The sequence below is a fragment of the Cavia porcellus genome, unplaced genomic scaffold, assembly GCF_034190915.1.
Source record: "Cavia porcellus strain 051 isolate PalLab524CR breed Dunkin Hartley unplaced genomic scaffold, mCavPor4.1 scaffold_15, whole genome shotgun sequence".
NCBI lineage: Eukaryota > Metazoa > Chordata > Mammalia > Rodentia > Caviidae > Cavia > Cavia porcellus.
The window spans coordinates 73,639,977-73,658,836 of record NW_026947498.1 but is presented as its reverse complement, the minus strand read 5'-3'; the positions used below and the strand labels follow the sequence as shown (position 1 = coordinate 73,658,836).

General features: G+C 51.0%; 1 protein-coding gene across 2 annotated transcripts; it reads left to right on the top strand.

Moving 5' to 3' along the window:
* The first annotated feature begins 303 nt into the window (after positions 1-303).
* On the top strand, positions 304-17,868 carry Oxtr (oxytocin receptor). 2 transcript variants are annotated; one of them, XM_013146334.2, is made up of 3 exons: positions 304-781; positions 1,198-2,172; positions 12,978-17,868. In XM_013146334.2, the coding sequence occupies exons 2-3, from the start codon at positions 1,248-1,250 to the stop codon at positions 13,223-13,225; spliced, it is 1,173 nt and encodes a 390-aa protein (XP_013001788.1). In that variant the 5' UTR covers positions 304-781; positions 1,198-1,247; the 3' UTR covers positions 13,226-17,868. The 2 variants fall into 2 exon arrangements, with proteins under 2 accessions (XP_013001788.1, XP_003464143.2); XM_003464095.3 differs by lacking the exon at positions 304-781 and having other exon boundaries at positions 959-2,172.
* The last annotated feature ends 992 nt before the right edge of the window (positions 17,869-18,860 follow it).

Here is an 18,860-nt window from a genome sequence, read left to right as displayed (position 1 = left end):
CTAACCGATGCAGATCTCTCCCAGCGACCCTTGGAACAGAAGGCATGCCTAATTCCACGCGCGTTCACACACTCACACGCAAAAGGTGTGGGGGGGGAGCTGAAATTAACCTCAGTTCGGGAAATACCGGTTAAATGCTTTGGGAACTTCATCATCAGCGTTGTATCTCGAGCGTCTTATTTCTCTGAGAGGGCCAGGAGCTTCTAAACCAAGAAAGGAAGAAGCGAGGCGGGGTGCGTACGAGTGCCTCCCCCAGCGGTTTTAAACCCGCGAGAGGAGCCGCGCGCTGCTGCTGCGCGGGCACCTGCGGCTGCGGCTCGGCGCGCGCCCCCCGGCGGGCTCCTGCGGTAGCGCACCGGGCGGAGGGAGAGGCCGCCGCACCCCGCCGGCCCGCGCGCACCCCGCTGCTGCGCTCCGCCAGCCTTCCGTTCCCACCCAACCGCGGGCAAAATCGCGGGCAGCGGTAGCCCACCCGAGGGGCGCGAGCCCGAGCCCAGACCCAGCGTCCCAACCCGCTGGGCGCGCGGGCATCTTCGGGGCATCGGCCGCGCAACTTCCCCGGGAGCCCACTTGTCTCACCTGCGGGCTCGCGCAGGGCGGGGTCTTGCTCCTGGACGCGCGGGCTGCAGAGGGCTGGTGGCGGCTCCGGAGTAAGAGGTGGGCCGTGGCGGAGGACCCTCGCGGGTGCGGGCCAGGGTCCCGCAGTCAGCGGCGGGGCGCCCCGGCAGGCTTTTAGGCAGGGACCCCCGGAGGCACAGTGGACAGAGCTCCAGGCGGGCAGGTATGGAAATTAGGGGTTCGGCGGGCGGACCCTCCAGGGGTGTCTCAGGCCGCGGTGGAGGACACACAGGGTGAGGGCTTCAGGACGGGGCGGCCGGTGGTCCGCGGGAGGCTGCCGCGCCGAGGTGCTGGGCATTGCGGTCCCTGGGACGGCTGGCTGGGCAGCGTCCAGTGGGCGGAGGAAAGCGGTGGATGCTGATCCTCCCCTGTCCTTCGCCCCGGGGGAAGCGCCGAGCCCTTCGCGGGTAAAGGCTTCCTGCCTCATGTCGCTGCTCAATGGAGGGTTTGGGGGTGGTCGGCAGTAGTGCCCGGGATCTCAGATGATTTGGGGTCCCCAGGAAGGGGACCAGTGCATCCCGGGTGTGTAGGAAGGGGAGTGACACAGTCTGGATCTCATGGCCCTGCGGTCTGTTTCAGGGTCCGGTCGGCCCGTGGGGACCCCACATCCCGCAGTGCTCGATTGGAGGATGGCGGGCGCGCTAGCCGCCAACTGGAGCGCGGAGGACGCAGCCAACGCGAGCGCCGTCCTTCCAGGGTCCGAGCGCAACTCCACGGCCGGACCGCCGCAGCGCAACGAGGCCCTGGCGCGCGTGGAGGTGGCCGTGCTGTGCGTCATCCTCTTCCTGGCGCTGAGCGGCAACGCGTGTGTGCTCCTGGCGCTGCGCACCACGCGCCACAAGCACTCGCGCCTCTTCTTCTTCATGAAGCACCTGAGCATCGCCGACCTGGTGGTGGCCGTGTTCCAGGTGCTACCACAGCTGCTGTGGGACATCACCTTCCGCTTCTACGGGCCCGATCTGCTATGCCGTCTGGTCAAGTACCTGCAGGTGGTGGGCATGTTCGCCTCCACCTACCTGCTGCTGCTCATGTCCCTGGACCGCTGCCTGGCCATCTGCCAGCCGCTGCGCTCGCTGCGCCGCCGCACTGACCGCTTGGCTGTGCTCGCCACGTGGCTGGGCTGCCTAGTGGCCAGCGTGCCGCAGGTGCACATCTTCTCCCTGCGCGAGGTGGCCGAGGGTGTCTTTGACTGCTGGGCCGTCTTTATCCAGCCCTGGGGGCCCAAGGCCTATGTCACGTGGATCACTCTGGCCGTCTACATTGTGCCAGTCATCGTGCTGGCTGCCTGCTACGGCCTCATCAGCTTCAAGATCTGGCAGAACCTGAAGCTTAAGACAGCGGCCGAGGCTGCAGCCCAGGGGCCGGAGGACTCGGCCACTGCCGGCACAGAGCGAGCGGCGCTGGCCAGAGTCAGCAACGTCAAGCTGATCTCCAAGGCCAAGATCCGCACGGTCAAGATGACCTTCATCGTCGTGCTGGCCTTCATTGTATGCTGGACGCCCTTCTTCTTCGTGCAGATGTGGAGCGTGTGGGATGCAGATGCGCCCAAGGAAGGTAGGTGGAGCCGGGGATTGGGAGGAGGGAGCCTGGGCAACTGGGTTTGGGGCCAAGAATAAGTGGGCCTGAGTGTGGGCACCATTATCAGCCGGCCTGGTGGCTTTGTGCAAGGAACCTCCCTAAGCCTCAACCTCAACTTCTGTAAAACGGCACCAGCCTCAGCTAGGTGCCAGGGAATGGAATGAATGGAGGAGCTGCAGTCGAGGGCTTACTGTGGGCTGCAGGCTGATTAGGGAGCTCAGGGCCGCGGTTGTGCAGGACATTGAAGCTCAGCTAGCCAGGGAGGCAGGTGAGTGTGCAGCTGGGGAAGGCTCCTCCCTCCCCTCCACTTTAGATTAGACCTTTGCTTTACATGCCAGTCGGCAGGCACTGATGAAGTTAGATCTACTTGAGGGCAGACTGTCCAACCCAATCTTGAGGTGTCCGCCGGGGATGGCTGCGGAAGGGAAGATGCTCTTGAGCCCCCTCTAGCGGAGATGGTGAGCTGCCTGCAGCAGGGTAAAGGTGAGCACTACACTCACTGGGCCTTGGGCGGGTTCAGGGCCAGCACCCAGAACAATGCACTTCACTGGTAAGAAAGAGAAGGGGGAGGAGGCTTCGTGGGTTTCTGTATGGGGGCCCGGCAAGCCCTCTGCTTTGGAGGGCTGCAGTGGCCGCTGGGAACACCCAGGCTTTGCGCTTTCCTCCTGCCCTTCCTGGCTGGGTGTCCTAGGGGAGGTCAAGGGACCCTTAGTGTCTTACTTAAGGCATGAGAGCGTTTCAGGGCCCAGTTCATTTTTTTTAGCAGATATTCCAGCTCCTGTCTTGGCCAGTATTTGCTGAAAGGCCAGCAGGAGGGGCTTGAAGAGGGTATGGGGGTTAAAGGTTGGGGGAGCACAGGGTACCCCAGGGCTCCAGAGATTGTGATTGGTGCTGGGCAGCTACCCTCAAAGCACAGTGCCCAGACAACCCATCACACTCCTGCTGATTCTGGTAGTTTATCTGAGAGAAGCAGGAGGCACTGGCGCTGGTGGACAGTGACTCTGAAGGAAAGCCCCTAACACGTGCTGGACTGTGGGGGACTCACTTTTCAGCCTTGCACAGAAGACCAGGCGCTTAGCTCCTCAGCCTCTGCCTGCAGACAGTGCAGAATTCCCATATCTGGGTAGATCTGCTCCCTGCAAGCTCACAGCCGTCTGTCCTGGGAAGCTGGAACCTCCAGCTGATAACTTTGTCTTGGTCCCTTCCAGAAGACAGACTCCTGGCTTCCCCGAGCCCTCCTGGTTAGCACCGTGGTGGCCAGGCCACTTGTCATCGGCAGGGATTGAGTATCCTGGTGTTCAGGGTGAGGATACTGTGGGGACCCAGCAAAGCTCAGCCTGACTCCAGTGTGTGGCCACACCGTCCAGAGGGGTCTCTGGAGCCCAGAACAGGGAAGACACTTGTACTGGGTCACACAGTATTCAAAGGGAGCACAGCATCTGGAGCTGGGGTTTCCCACACCCATTTTCTTATGAGGAGCACGCGGTTAGGGAGTTGGGAGAGAGATCTGGTGGTGGATGTAATATGCAGGGCTTCGGACCACGCCCATTTCCTTGGCAGGATCCAAGGACCCTGTTTGTCTTCCTCCCTCCTCCCTTCCTTCCTTCCTTCTTTCTTTCCTCCCTCCCTCCCTCCCTCCCTCCCTCCCTCCCTCCCTCCTTCCTTCCTTCCTTCCTTCCTTCCTTCCTTCCTTCCTTCCTTCTAGCCCTACCACACCTGTCTCTTTTTTTTATTGGTCTTACTAAGTTGCTTAGTTGCCCAGGCTGGGCTTGATAGCTTGATATTTTTTTCAGTACCGAGGATCAAACTCCCAACCTCGTGCTTGCCAGGCAGGTGCTTATGCCACTGAGCTAAATTATATTTTGATCTTCTAGCCTCAGCTTCCCAGAGTGCCAGGTGTATAGTTATGCACCACTGTGCCTGGTTCAGACCCAGATCTTAAGATACTAGAGCCCAGGGCCTGGTCCTTCCTCCTGCCCTTCCTGACGAGGGTGTACCTTTATTCCCTTTGACTTTAGGGATTTGGTTTTAGGATGAGAGCATTGCAGGATTCTGTTCATTTGGAACATATTCCAGTTCTGCTCTTTCTTGGGCTCCCCCCGTATTTTTGCAGAACCAAGGATTGAATTCAGGGCTTTCAAGTGGAGCTACATCCCCTTTCCCTTCTCCTCTACCCCTTTTTGAGGCAGGATCACTAAGTTGCTGAATTGCTTAGGCAGGGCTCGAGCTGTCAGTCCTCTTGGCTAGGCCTCCCAGAGTGCGGGGATTGCAGGCATGCACCCCCCGCTGCCCTCTCCCATTCATTTTATGATCACCCCCCTTCTCTTTGCACCCCCCCCAGGCACTCCCTTCTCCCTTGGTCTGCTCCCTGAAGAATGAAGATGATCCCCTCCTTCAAGCAGCTGGACACTGGCTGGTCCTGGTTTGGAACGGCCAGTAGATAGCACCCAGGAGATATCCACAGCCCTGAGTACCTCTCTGGCTATCAGAGAAGCCAGGCCCATTGCAAGTGGGTGGGCATCAGAGAGGAGAGGATTGGCTGGATGCGGCTGGGCTTTGCTGCCTGAGCACAGTGGAAGGTGACGGTGCAGCCTCCCTTCTCAGATGCCCTCGAGCTGCAGGGAAGTGTTAGAATTAACAAAAACAATCTCACCACACTTTGCAGATACAATGCCTTCATCCTTCAGAAGGACCGGTGCCCTTCTCTTCAGATGTGCTGACTTCCCCGGCGGGCTGGGGCCTCTCCTGCTCCGAAGCCGCAGGGACCGAGCCCCTGGCTGGCTGGGATCCGCTGGTCTGAGTGCCTCTTGTGCTGCCACTCTGTCCCGTGTGCCCTTGTGCACTTGCTTCATCCCCCTGAGCCTCAGATTCTGCCAGGTACCACAAGGGCAGTACCGCCCACCTCACAGGATGACGTGAGGATGAAGTGGTGTCACCCATGGCCTCCAGGTGCCGCGTGATTGATGTCACACTTTTCGCAGCCCACCCTGCCTTGTACAAGTTTTACTGGCCTTCTTGGGATACACTCAGAGGATCTCAGCAGTTGTAACTGATGGAGGAAATGGATCTTTTGTCTTGAGCCTGGATAGAGGGAGTAGGGATGAAGGTAGAGTCGTGGGGAGAATCTGGTGGACAGCGTGAGTCCAGTACCTGGCATAGTGTGGCCATTGCTAATAGAGCGATCTGTGCTTGTGTGGCAGGTCAGTGGGCTGTGGGTGGAGACCGCACAGGAGGAAGGAAGCAATGATGGGTGTGACGAGCTCAGCGAAGGACTTTTCAAATAAGCCCAACAGTAGGTCTGGCGACGTGTGGCAGAGGTGCGTGCTCCACCACGGGGGTGAGCAGACATGTGACAGGTGTATTGGACCAGGAAGGCTTCAGGGCACAGGAAGCCTGGTTTTTAGGCTTTTCTATCTGTAGAATCAGCTTCCCAGCACCGCCCATTTCTGGGGACCTGAGGTCTCTCCAGCATGGCCCGTCTGCTGTTCCTTCCCTGCAGATGCTGTGCCCATGCTGTGGGCGTAGGCAGACCACCTTGCAGGGCTTGTCTATCGGGGCACCCTGCCCTGAGGAGCATGTTGGGAGGTGGGCAGGACAGAAGGGTGTTGGACAAGCCTGCCGCCTGTGTGGAGTTTTGTAGGTGGGAACTCCCCCTTCTGAGTGTGAGCTGCCATTAGCTGACAGCCAGCAGCAACCTGGGGGAGCTGCTGAGTTCTCTTCAGTTCTTGGCTAATGTTAGTACTTTTCGGGGCTTTCTTCCCCGAGGTGACTTCACCACCTGCCCCTCTCCTCAAAGGTTTGTTAATACCAGACAGAAAGAATATGTCCCGTGAGGTTTGGGGGCCTATTTTCCCTGTGGTGACTGCCTCCATAGCTTGGGGACAGTCAGGGGGCCTTTCAGGGTGACATTATGAAGGGGTTGGAGGACGAGGCTCTCAGCAGGGCCCTGGGCTGTGTCTGGAGAGGCTGGCTGGGCTGGGGCGAGGGGTGGACCTGCCTGGTGACCCCAGCACCTCCCCATGGCAGCTGGCCAGAGCTGAGGAGACTCTACTAGCTCACAGGGTGGGCCTGGCCTGAGCTCGTGTCCCGTACATGCCTGCTCATGGCCTCTGGCCTGGCCTTGGGTGCTCCCTCAGTGAGGCTAGGACTTACCACTTCCCCAGGCTGCCTTTAAGCCCATATTAAAGTTGCTCTGGCCTTGAGGTTACCCCAGTATCTTCCATGGAGGCCCAATCTTTGAAGCTCAAATCCAACATGTGGGCTGCTTTGTGGCACAACTTTAGGGGTGCCTTTTACCCCTTGGCTGGTGAGAATAGTGCAGTGCACATCTTGAACAGCTGGACACAGCAGCCTCATCCAGTGCTGCTTTTCTGAAACCGTCTCTGTTTCCTATTGTTTAGGGTTTCCTTCTTCTGAACACAGATGTATCATTCCATACAGGAACTGAGGACCTCTAGGGTCCCGTCCACACAGCCCCTGCATTCATCAGTCAGTCCTCCAGGAGAGGAAGTTTTTAAGGAGCAGATGCAGCCACTTGCCCACCCATCTGTGGCCAGCATGGGCACACAAACGCATGGGGCAGTGAGGCCAAGGTCAGTGCAGAGCTCCGAGTCTGCCTGCAGACCTGGGACGGGATACCTTGGCTCTGGCTGGCCAGAGTCTGGCTCTTAAGGTCTTCAAGTGTACCCTCGTGGAGCAGTGGCACCTGCCCTTCCATTCTGTGGTTAGGAATAGACTGAGGCTATCGGGGCATGACGGTGCCCGCCTGTGGTACCAGCACTTGGGAAGCTGAGGCAGAAGGGTCACGGTGAGTTCAAGGTCAGCTTGGACTACACGGCAAAACCCTCTCTGAACAGTAAAAAACTGCAGAAACAAACCAACCACAGCAGAACGGGCTAAGTCTGTAAACCCAGCACTCTGGGAGCCTGAGACAGGAGTACTGCAAGTTCAAGCCCAGCCCGGGTGACGAGTGGGGCCCAGTCTCCAAATGAAAGGGAGGCTGAGGGTGCCACTCGGTGCAGAGGTCCTGGTGGGGTCCTCGGTGCTGGGACGGGCCTCAGCTGTGGGAGGGTGGCCCTGCTGCAGCGGTGGGCCGGGATGCAGTTCTCCCCCAGCTGGGCTTCGGCGCTGCACACCCACACCGTGTCTTCCTTTCTGTTCCTTTCCCTTCTTCCCACCTGACCTGAATGTCCCAGAGTGTGAGTGAATTTTCCAAGGGGGCATTACTGCTAGAGTCTGGTCACCTCGCCCCAGCCCTGCCCCACCACAGGCACATCATCTCTCTGCTTTTCCACTTGCAGTGGCAGTGGCCGACTTATCAAGATGTCCTGTCTGCTAATTTCACTCTTCAATTCGGTCCCGTATTGAAGTCTTCTTATTTCCTAATCCCTGCTAGGAGCCAGGGCCACAGCCACAAATGGAACACAGTCGCTAGTCAAGGAGTATAGGCAAAAATAATGGCAATAAAAATGTGATAGTACCATCACAGAAGTCTTTATCAAGTAGTGCATTTACCCCTGGGAGACAACATTTGAAAAAGGATTTTGAAGGATGAGTAGGAGCTTGAGCAAAGATTCATGTTCTGCACTGAGGATACTGGATGATCATTTTGCTATCTTTCCGTTATTTCCTGTCAGGGCAACTTGAGCCAGCTGGAAAGACGCTTCCTGAGCTGTAACTGGGATCACTTGGGGACTTGGTTAAATTGCTGATCGATGCATCAGATTGGGAGGGAGCCCCAGAGGCCACTTTTTGCAGGTTACAGCTGTGGTCCATGTGGTGTCCAGGCAGCTGGCCTGCTGGGACATTGAGTAGCAGAGCTCTAAAACATGATCTCTCTGACCCAAGCCCACTGGTGTCTTTCATATGTGGCTGTCTTGGTTATTCTGCAAAGCACAGGGATAGCCGTGGCCCTTTTGGAAAGGCTCTCTGGCTTTTGTCTTCATGATGTCATTGTCTCCAGGTTCAGCCCAGTGAGGCCAGCATGTCCACTGATTTGGCTGGCACTGCCATAGAAGCCCACAGCTGCAGCTCCTCCCCTCAACCCTGACATACATGGTAGGATCACACATCAGTGATTTTCTTAGAAAAATCAGCTGTCAAATTGTGCTCTTAGCCTGAAGTATTGGGACTTCATATGTGTGTACATTTAAGATGGTTTTTAAGAGGCCTTCCGTAGACCAGCTTCCAGATGGCCCCTCAGTCCCTGCTCTCCAAGCTCTGGGAAACCATCCAGGGAGTGGCTGGTTTCTCTCGTGAGGGGCTCCATGGAAGCTGCTGGGCTGGAACTGGTTCCACTGAGGTCAGCCACACAACTGAGCTGTGTGCAAAATGTGTTCGTGGTCTTGAGAACAGCACAGTCCAGAGTGGCCATGGCCAGCTGCCCGTCAGCTGTCTGCGGCTAATTTGGGCCATTGGTGCTGGGCAGGAGTGCTGGGAAGTGTGCGGGGCGTCCTTGGAGCAGAAGTGAAGCAGGCTGGTGAGCTGGAATCCTGGCACATACCATCCTGCAGCGGCCCTGCCTCCCCTTGCCGTGACTCACAATGCTGAGTGGAAATACAGGGTGGATTCTCCCACCCGGGCAGAGCCGCTGGTGGTGTATACTTTTGGTCAGGGCTTTTTCTCTCCGTGGGCCTGCTCGCCACCCAGGAGCCTCTCCTGGAAGACCAGCCCTTGTCTCAGCCCCACAAGGCCAGCTTCCTCCACCTTTAGTCCTTGTAGGTCTCTTTCTTCTATCCTTCTCACTCCCAGGCTATGGGTCCTTTGAGGACAGGGACTTTTCTGAGCTCCCTAGAGCCAGCCCAGTGCCTAGCAGAGAGGAGCTGGGCAGAGAAGAAGGATGAATGCACCTTCTTCCACCCCCAGTGAACACACACTCTGGCTGTGTGGCTGCAGCCCAGGATGGAACCCAGTCTCGCTCCTCCCCGCTTCCTGGAACTTGGCAGCCTGGGCACATGCTTGGGGTTGGGCACAGGGGAAGTGTGATTATCACATTAGGGGAGTGTGAGGTGTGATTTTAGAGCTCGATCTTCCACCCAAGACCCCAAAGCCCTGTGCTTGCCTGCAGTGCAGGCTTTGGACTTTCCTAGGTCATGAGCATAGTGATTTTCCCAAAGCAAACTGTGGAGGGATTTTTCCTATCACACTGCCCAAGCCTATTTTTCTTTAATGTCTGACAACTGCTAGAAGAGAGCCAAATGCAGTTTATTTAATTGACCTACGATCAGAAGTCCCCAATCTCGGACTTTAATAAACTACTACAGTGAATCATGCCTATGAGCAAAGTCTTCCTCCTCATTGCTCGAATAAACTCCCTTCCAGTCACACAAGTCCCTTTACATTATCTTTTAATTTCCCCCCATTTTTTCAAAGCCCTGTGTGACTTTGAACTCCCAATAAGAAAACCTATGCTCAGAGAGCATACGCAGCTCAGAGGGTGGTGCAGGAGTCTCGAGCCCCAAGGCTTGCATGGAGTCCTGTCCCCCACCAGCCTTCGAAGGCCTGAAGTCTGGGGGCAGGGCCAGCTATGTCTATGACTGTGCTAGGCCATTATTTGTTTTCAGACTTTTGACTTCCTGGGCCACAGGCAGCCCTACACCCTCTTGCTGTCTGGACGGAGATGTATCTGACACACAAGGTAGAGATGTGACAGGGGACACTGTTCCTCCCAGGTACTCTGGATTTGAAAAGACCACTACATGGGAATGAAGGGGATGGGCTTCTCATGTGGGACTACTTTGTTTTGGGAATAAAGAAGTTGCCAGCTGTCCCACAAATCTCTCTCTGGGCATTGTGCTCAGATGCTTACGCTTTTGTCTGGACAGAAGGCTCAAACCTGGGACAAACCTGGTATGTGAGATCATTTACCTGATTTACAGAGCAATCATGCATTGCTTTGAGGTAGGGACATGGAATAACTTGTTGTGTGCCCTTGGGGAAGTCACTCTCCTCTGGGCCTTTCTTTTTTCATCTATAAAATGAGGCTAAGACTGCTTTGGAATCTGTAGCATCCCAGGCAGTCTTGATGATTCTGATGTCCTTGTCCCATGCTCCCTGGGAGCAACATTATGAAAGGCCCGGACTATATTTTCTGTGTTTTATTCTGCTGCATTTCCTTTGTGCTCCCATCAAGCTTTGAGGCTCCCAGAAAGGGCCACATGTCTGGGCTAAGGTACGGTAAGTGCGGAAATCAGGAGGACATGGAATCAGTCAGTCACTGGGTGGCTCAGAAATGGCCTGGAGTGTCGAGCGTAGGTCCAGCCAGGCCACGACGCCTTTTCAGCCTGCTTCCAAACTATCTTTCTGGTGTGTCTCCGTTGCCACATCTCATACCAGGCAGTGCTTGGATGCCTGTGGGAAGTGTTGGCTGTGGTCCTGGCCTCTGCCCTCTGCTCCCCTGTAGCCCAATCCACAGCCTTGTGCTTTATCCCAAGTACCACTTTCCCCAGGATCAGTGTTTGGATGATCCTGGCAAAACTAGAAAACATATCCACAAGTGATCTTAGCCTTGGCAAGGAGCAGGCTCTGCTTTGGGTGGTGTGTGGTCCCCAGGAGCCAGGCTAGGCTTGTGGTTTGTGCCTGTGGCTGGAAGAGGTGGGGGGTGAGGGATAGGTGGGCAGATGGGGCAGCTGTGGACCACTGGCTCCTGCCACGCTGGCCAAGGTGGGTGGCACGGAGAAGACCCAGATGCAGAGGTGAGGAGAATTGTGTATAAGGGACCAGGTTTGATCCCCACAGGCTGAGCAGTGTTTCTCTGCAGTGTGTGGCACCAGAAATGTTTCCGGTCATGAGGGATGTAGGGGAGTGTTTGTGTATGGATGAGACCCAAATCTAAACACAAAATTCATTTAAGCTTCATATATCCTATGTACATGATGTGAAGGAATTTCATACAGTGCCACTGATGCTACTGTTTGGGCTGTGACCTGTCACTTGAGGTCAGGGCGGGACTTTCCAGTTGATACATCATGTCAGGGCTCAAAACTCTCAGATCTGGAGCCTTTGGGAGTTTGTATTTTCATGTTAGGTTACTTATCCTGTACCATACAATGATAGATGCCCCTAGATTCCTCTCCAAGTGTGGACTTTGTTTTCCTCTCTTATTGCATGGCTTGATTTACCTGTATCCTTATCTTTGACTTTCGTGTCCTGCTTTGGCCTCTTCCTTGATTTTGAACCCATTCTATTTTTAATTTCGTGGGTGATTTTTAATTTAATTTAAAAATATTTCACCAGAATTTCTAAACTTCATCATCTTTTTACTCATTCAAATCAAAGCAAAAGTTTTGCAAAGACACTTTTATAAAAACCAAGAAATTCAATAAGATTGGATTTTTCCTTTTTTAGTTCCTCCTTCTTATTCTGCACTATTTTGGGTGTAAAGATTAGATTCCCTTCCTCTGCTTTCAAAGAGTTCTCATATTTGTGGTATTTGGGGATTTTCTGCTGTAGCTTACTTTTTCCTCCCAACAGGTGCACCAGTCAATTAGAGTTTATGTCATCCAAGATCCCTTGTTGCAGCAAATTGCCGCGCTCCACCCACAAGGGGCTGACTGGGTGCTGCCAGGGTTGCCCGGAGGCCAGGCTGGGCTCACTGGCCTCCCTTTCTTTGGTGCTCAGGGACTTTGCTGCCTGTCAGCCGTTACAACTCCTGCACCCCCAGATCCTTCCCTGGATTCAGCTCTTGAATTCTGCAGCTATGCTTTGGAACATTTTGCAGAACAGACATAAGACTAATGGGTTTCCCCAGCCTTCTTGTGGTTGCCTTTCCTCCTAAGAATCTGGCTGTCAGTGTGTTCTGGGTCGTGGTGTTTTCCGTGTGGGGCGCTGGAGATGTTGCCTGGCCTCCTCTGTTGCCAGCAGGTGGTTTTTTTTTTTTTTTTTTTTTTTTTAAATCAGATTTATTCTCTCTGATTGAAGTACCTAAGATTAAGGTTTTTCCTTTTCCCTTGAAACTTCAGCTTGTGACAGGAAGTGCCTTCGAGTTGATTTCTGATCACTATTTTTGTGGGGAACTAAGTGTACCCTGAATTAAAAGCTTCCACAGATAACTCTGCTGTCACTTTATTGCTGTGTGAACTGTTACCTGTCATGCCAGAGCCATGCCCATGACTCAGGTTCCACGAACATGCTGTTGGTTTCACCAGGTGATAGCACTTCGGTTCCACCAGGCCTCCTCTGGGCTCTTTTGTCTTTCCTGCTTGGCCAGGGAGCAGCTCCCGTGATTCACATGTGCCCACATCGTGGTGCCTCTCACTTAAATGTTGTGTCTGCCCCCTGCTCCCTGGCATATGGGGATGATAGCAACCACCATTTGTACTGGGCACTCCTGGTACCCTGGCTCTCTTTCATTCTTTCTGACATCCATGTGGTTTGGATACTCCCATTATCCCCAGTTAAGACCGAGGTAGCCACGCCTGTCATGCTGCACAACTATAATCCCAGGAGGGAATCTGAGGCAGGGAGATCACTGAGAGTTTGATGCCTGCCTGAGTTACATCAGCGAGTTCAAGGTCAGCCTGCACTACGTAGTGCACTACACCCTGTATGTTCAAAGTAAAAATTTTTAAAAAAGGAACTAGAGCTAGAGTGCAAACCAGGGTGCAGCTCTGGCCTTCTTGGCAGCATGCTAAGCAGTAGGCTGCGCACTTAGTGTGTGAACCGTGAGCCTCCAGATGCTGTAATGAGCGCTGCCCCTGCTGAGGGAGGGAAGCGGGGCAGGGGCAAGGCCTGGACAAGGGAAGCGGCGGGTGGTAACACCCGCTCACTCTCTCCTGCCACAGCCTCGGCCTTCATCATTGCCATGCTCCTGGCCAGCCTCAACAGCTGCTGCAACCCCTGGATCTACATGCTCTTCACTGGCCACCTCTTCCACGAACTTGTGCAGCGCTTCCTGTGCTGCTACCCCCGCCACCTGCGGGGCAGCTGGCCCGGAGAGACAAGCATCAGCAGAAAGAGCAACTCGTCAACCTTCGTGCTGAGCCAGCGCAGCTCCAGCCAGAGGAGCTGCTCCCAGCCATCTACGGCGTGACCCCTGGCTGCGCCGGTCTGCTCCTGAGCTCGGAGTGTCTGCCGTGGACACTCTGCCTTCGTGGCCCTTTACATGTGTGTAAGGTACCAACCAGTTATTTCCTTCTGCACCTTGGGGTGGCTTGAGTTTGATGGGGGATTCTGATACGGAGTGGGGAGATGATGGGGTGATGCCATCAGGCAAACCCTGGAGTCTCCCCAGGCTCCCCATGACCTGTTCCTCTGACCCTACTGCTTTCTGGGCAGTGGCTGGGTTTTACTTCCTGTGGGCCTGTTCTTTCATTTAGTGTCTTTTTACTTCTGTATTCTGGAATCCTGCACGAAGGAGGGAGTAGAGCACTGTGACTGACTGCGTCAGGGAGCCACAGCTCTGGGCAAGGGGGAAGCAGTGGGAATAGGGCCCCCAGAGGAAGCCAGCGCTGATTTCTGCCTCACTTTGCCTGCAGTGTCAGGAAGTGACCCCAGAGTGGGAAATGGTCTGGTAAGGCTATCTGGACTGGGGTGGGGGGCACTGAGAACTTGGGCTGAAAATATTTGAGATGCTGATAAACATTTGAGAAAGAAAAAGAAGACATCAAATTGGAAAAGAAGATGTAAAACTATTTATAGATGACATTATTTTATATACATATGACCACACACACACACACACACACACACACACACACACACACACGTGCACACATATCCATATTGGAACTAATAAGTGAGTTCAGCAAGGTTGTGGGACACAGGATCAATATGCAAAGATCAATATATTTCTTTATACTATTGATGAACAATATGAAAATGAAATTAAGAAACAGTTCCATTTATAATAACACCAGAAAGAATAGCATCAGGGTAAATTAACAAAAGAATGAAGAATTTGTATTGGGAAAGCTGAACAGTATCATTAAAAGAAATTAAGACACATTAATGGAAAGATGTCCTGTATTCACAGCTATCGGAGATTTCCCAACAACATTTGCTAGATTATGCCTTTCCTGTTAAATCATGTTGTCCAAATTGTTGTAGAGATTTGCTACAATCTTTATTAAAATCCTAATTGTCTTGAAGAAACTAGTATGATAATCTTAAAATTCATAAAGAAATGTAAGGAACCCAAAATAACAATAACAAAAAAGCTTTGGAAAAAAAAACACAGTTGATGGAATCACACTTCCTGGTTTCAGAAGTTACTATAAAGTTACAATAATCAAAGCAGTTTGGTGCTTGCTTATGAATTGACACCTAGAACAATATAATAGAATGAAGGGTTCAATTAGCAACCTTGAGAATTTGTAGTGAATTCATTTTCTTTTTTTTTTTTTTTTATTGGTACCAGGGATCCAACTCATGACTGTCTGCTTGCAAGGCAGGCACTTATGCCGCTGAGCTAAATCCCCAGCCACCCAGTCAATTCATTTTCAACAAGGTGCCAAGATGATTTAAGAGGAAAGGCATAATGTAGCCAATGGTGTTGGATATACACAGGCAAGAGAATGAAGTTGGGCTTTTACACCATATACAGAAGTTCATCAAAGACCTACAAGTGGCAGCTAAAAGTATGACCTTTCTTTCTTTCTTTCTTTCTTTCTTTCTTTCTTTCTTTCTTTCTTTCTTTCTTTGAGATGGGGTCTCACTATGCAGTTCAGGCTGGCCTTAAGCTCACTTTGTAGCCCAGGCTGGTCTCAAACTAGCAATGACCCTCCTGCCTCAGCCTCCCGAGTGCTGGGGTTACAGGAGTGCATCACTATGCCTGGCTAAAGTATAACCTTTCTACAGTGAAATAGGGACAAATCTGTGACTTTGGAGTAGGCAATGATTATTTAGAAATGATATCAAAGACACAAACAACCAAAGGATGAATAAATTATAGGTAGAATTTCATCAAAACTTAAAAGTTTTATACTTCAGGAGCACTATCCACAGAGTAAAAAGACAACCCACAGAATGGGGGAGATACTTGCTGATCACATACAACAAAGACTTGTAAATAGACTATATAAAGAACTCTTAATATAATAAATAAATAGAAAGAAAAGAAGCCAGCTGGAGATGTAGCTCAGTAGCAAAGTACTTGCCTAGCATAAGCAAGACTGTGTGTTTGATCCCCAGCACCACCAAAATAAATTTAAAAAATGAGGAAAAGAAGCCAATTTAAAAATAGGCAAAAAGTTTGGATAAGCATTTCTCCAAAGAAGATACATAAGTGGTCAATAGGTTCATGCAAAAATATTTAACATTATTTATTTGTTAGAAAAATGCAAGTCAAAATATACTGAGATTCTACTTTACACCTGTTGGGAAGGCTACAGTCAAAAGAATGGGTAATGGTAAGTGCTGACAAGAATTATAGAAATTATGGGGCTGGGATTTAGCTCAGCGGCATAAGCACCTGCCTTGCAAGCAGGTGGTCGTGAGTTCGATCCCCGGTACTGATAAAAAAAAAAAAAAGAATATATAGAAACTGGATCCTTTATATGTGCTGGTAAAAATATAATGGTGTAGGTCCTGTGGAAACCAGCCTGACAGTTCCTTACACAGTCAAGCATAGAATTGCCACAGGAAAACCCTGCACTCATAGGTGTTTGTGAGAGGTGTTTCATGAGAAGTGAAAACCTTGTACACCAATGCTCATTACATCCCAGAGGAAATACTCAAATGTCTATCAGCTGGTGAGCACATAAATAAAATATAGAATGTCTATATAGTAGGACATTAATCAGCTACAAAATGAAATGTTGATTCATGCTATAACACGGATGAAGTTTAAAAACATTATGTCAGGTGACAAGCTGGTTGCAAAAAAGCCATGTGTAAGATATAGTCAGAAAATACAGTGAATATTTAAATTCCTAAAACATTTTTACAATAAAAGTTCATTACAATTAATGAAAACACTCACTTCAGACACACTTACCTCATCATTCTTGTCATTTTCTGAAGCAGCTCTGGAAAGCTTCCTTTCCACAAAAGTGTTCTTAGCTGTGCTGTGTGGCAGCCTCGATGTCCTGAGGTGATTCAGAACATTCATCTTTTCTAGCGTTTTGACTTTGGGGAAGAGCCAGACGCTGCCTGCTGCCAGACCTAGTGAGTAAGGCGGGTGAGCACAGGAGGCCCTGTCTTTAGGAGCTTGCATTTCTGTGGGTGCTGCTGAGAGCAGCACTCACCGTAGTTTTGATCATAATTTGAAAGGACTCTGATCTGCTTCTGAAAGTGACATGCATGATTGGGTAATTTTTTAAAGTGAGGGGTTATTCGAAGGGAATTAATGACAATGTGTCTTTTACTGTACTTTGAAAAACTTAAACATCGTGTCGTGATAATCTCTTGCATTGTCTGACTCATTTCTATGGAATGTCCAGAACAGACAAATACATACACGTGGAATACAGTTTAGAGGTACTTGGGGCTGGAGATTTGGGGAAACGAGGGGTGATTGTTTAAGGATATGAGATTTTTTGAGGGGAGAGATGATGAAAATGTTCTGGAATTAGTGGTAGTAAGCCCAATTTTGAGAACTTATGTAAAACCATTGAACTGTACACTAAAAAATTAAAAATAGGTTTAACAGCTGAATTCAGAGAAGGTAAGAATGGCAGAGAATTTCTTGGAATCTCTCTTCTTTCTGAGTGCTTCTGTTTTATGTGACCCACTACTTCTGAACTTATGTGAGAGAGAGCATCTCCACTTTGGCCAGGGGTCCATCAGGAAAACACCGTTGTCTTCAGAAAGCTTATTAAGGGATGCTCAGTCACCTGGGATGGCCGTGGTCTCATTATGGCAGCAGTTCACGAAGAGTCTCTAAGGTTCTGCTTATCAGATAGGCATGTTCTCAGACATCAGCTCAGCCTTTGGGGTAGGACTGACTGTGTCTAGAAGACGCTTTTAGGTATCAAATTCAGGGCACAACTGATCAGAGGGCATTGTATTGATTGGCCAGCTAATACAGCAGGGGCACCTTTTAATATTCAGATACATTTTGGGACTTTCTGAGATACAAGAGGTTTTCTGGGAAGCCACAGATCCATTCTATCTCTTCATAACAGCTTTTCCTTCCACACTGCAACACACACACACGCAGGCACAATCATCAAAAGTGAGTATGTAGCTCGGCACAGTGGTACATGTCTGTAATTCCAACTACCAGGGAGGCTGAGGTAGGAAGATTGCAAGTTCAAGGCCAACCTGGGCAACTTAGTGAGATTCTGTCTCATAATTAAAACAGCTTAGGGTGCAGCCAGTGGCAGGGCACTTGCCTCGGGTGTGCATGGCCCTGGGTGCATATCTCAGCAGCACTAGGGAAAGCAGTAAGTAGGTAAAGTCCAAGACTTTCCCCGTAGGCCCTGAAAAAAAATATGTCACATAATGTGATCTCCTTGGTGGATGAGTCTACATGGTGTGGATGAGTGTTCAGGAAACACAGGAGACCCTAAATGCTAGCTGGATTTGATAAAGATCCCATTTCTAGAGTGTTTCAACTTTTTATGTGTTCAATTGCAACAAAATGCCACTTAACACACAGTAAGATTCCCTGGTTTCTTTCTACTGTGGTGACTTTCCATGGTGCTGCGTGTACTGTGCCATTCGGTGAATGCTGTGACCAATCTTGAGATGTCTGCTTTGTAAAAAGTGAACTTAATAAACATGTTTTTTGTATATGGCTTTGCCTCCTTTTTCCCCTCCCAAGCTCAGGGCCGAGTCCAGTGGCCTTCAAAGTCCAGTTTGATGGCAGGCTTTGGTGTTACCTGTCTGACAGGTAACAGGGGCTAAGGTAGGAGCAGTGGGGACCTGGTCCTCTTCTCTGGAGTCCTGAGTGCATCATTCATCTTTTGGGAGACAGTGTAAGACTCTGAAACAAACCCTACCATGTGTCACAATCTAAGAGCCTAGATGTCACCTAGAAGGGACTTTAATAAATATTTCTCACATGGAGATTTTGTCTTTTGGCAAGTCTGCTGACCTCCCTGGGCTGTAAACTTTTCATCTACTTAAACGAGCTGTTTGGGGGTAAAGTGTACTGATTTCTTCAACTTATTTGAAAGCGTTGAGGTGAGTTGTAGATTGTTAGAAGGGAGTTTGGACGGCTATGTGATAAAACACCAAGACAGTGGACATGTTGGAGGAGTTCACGGCCACTTTCAACATCTCCTGGTGTACACATTACATCAGGTGTTAGAAAAAACAGAAACAGGGCCACATTTACAGCTGAGTAGGTAACAGAGATGATTTGAGGATGATGAAATTTAGACTGGGGACGGCAACTAGGAAGAGAAGCATTCTGGGGTCTGTGTCCTGGGCCCTGGTCTACGCGTGGTCTACACTGCCACCCTGTCCCCAAAGAGCCCTGGGCTTATGGCCAGCAGCAAAGAGATGATGGCCCTCCAGACCCCGAGAAATGCCTTGGACTTTTTGTTTCATAAGTCTTAAATTGGTGTTGCATGAGAAAGAAAGAAAGAAAGAAGAAAAGAAAAAGAAGAAAGAAAAGCATCCAATATGATGAAGGGTGCATGACCTGAGCTGTTTTCTTTACTATAGAACTTCACAGAGCCTTTACTGTGCTAGTGTTCACTGAAGCTCTCCAAAGAAATATACAATATTTCCAAACAAATTTAGCCATTGGAGGCTAACCCCTCCCAACTTTTTCTATT

What these genes read in the sequence shown, in the direction of transcription:
- Oxtr (XM_003464095.3), top strand. Translation starts at nt 1,176, where the DNA reads ATGGCCCTGCGGTCTGTTTCAGGGTCCGGTCGGCCCGTGGGGACCCCA. An exon ending in TGCAGATGCGCCCAAGGAAG is followed by an intron (nt 2,173 to 12,977) that starts GTAGGTGGAGCC and finishes CTCCTGCCACAG; the next exon opens with CCTCGGCCTTCATCATTGCC.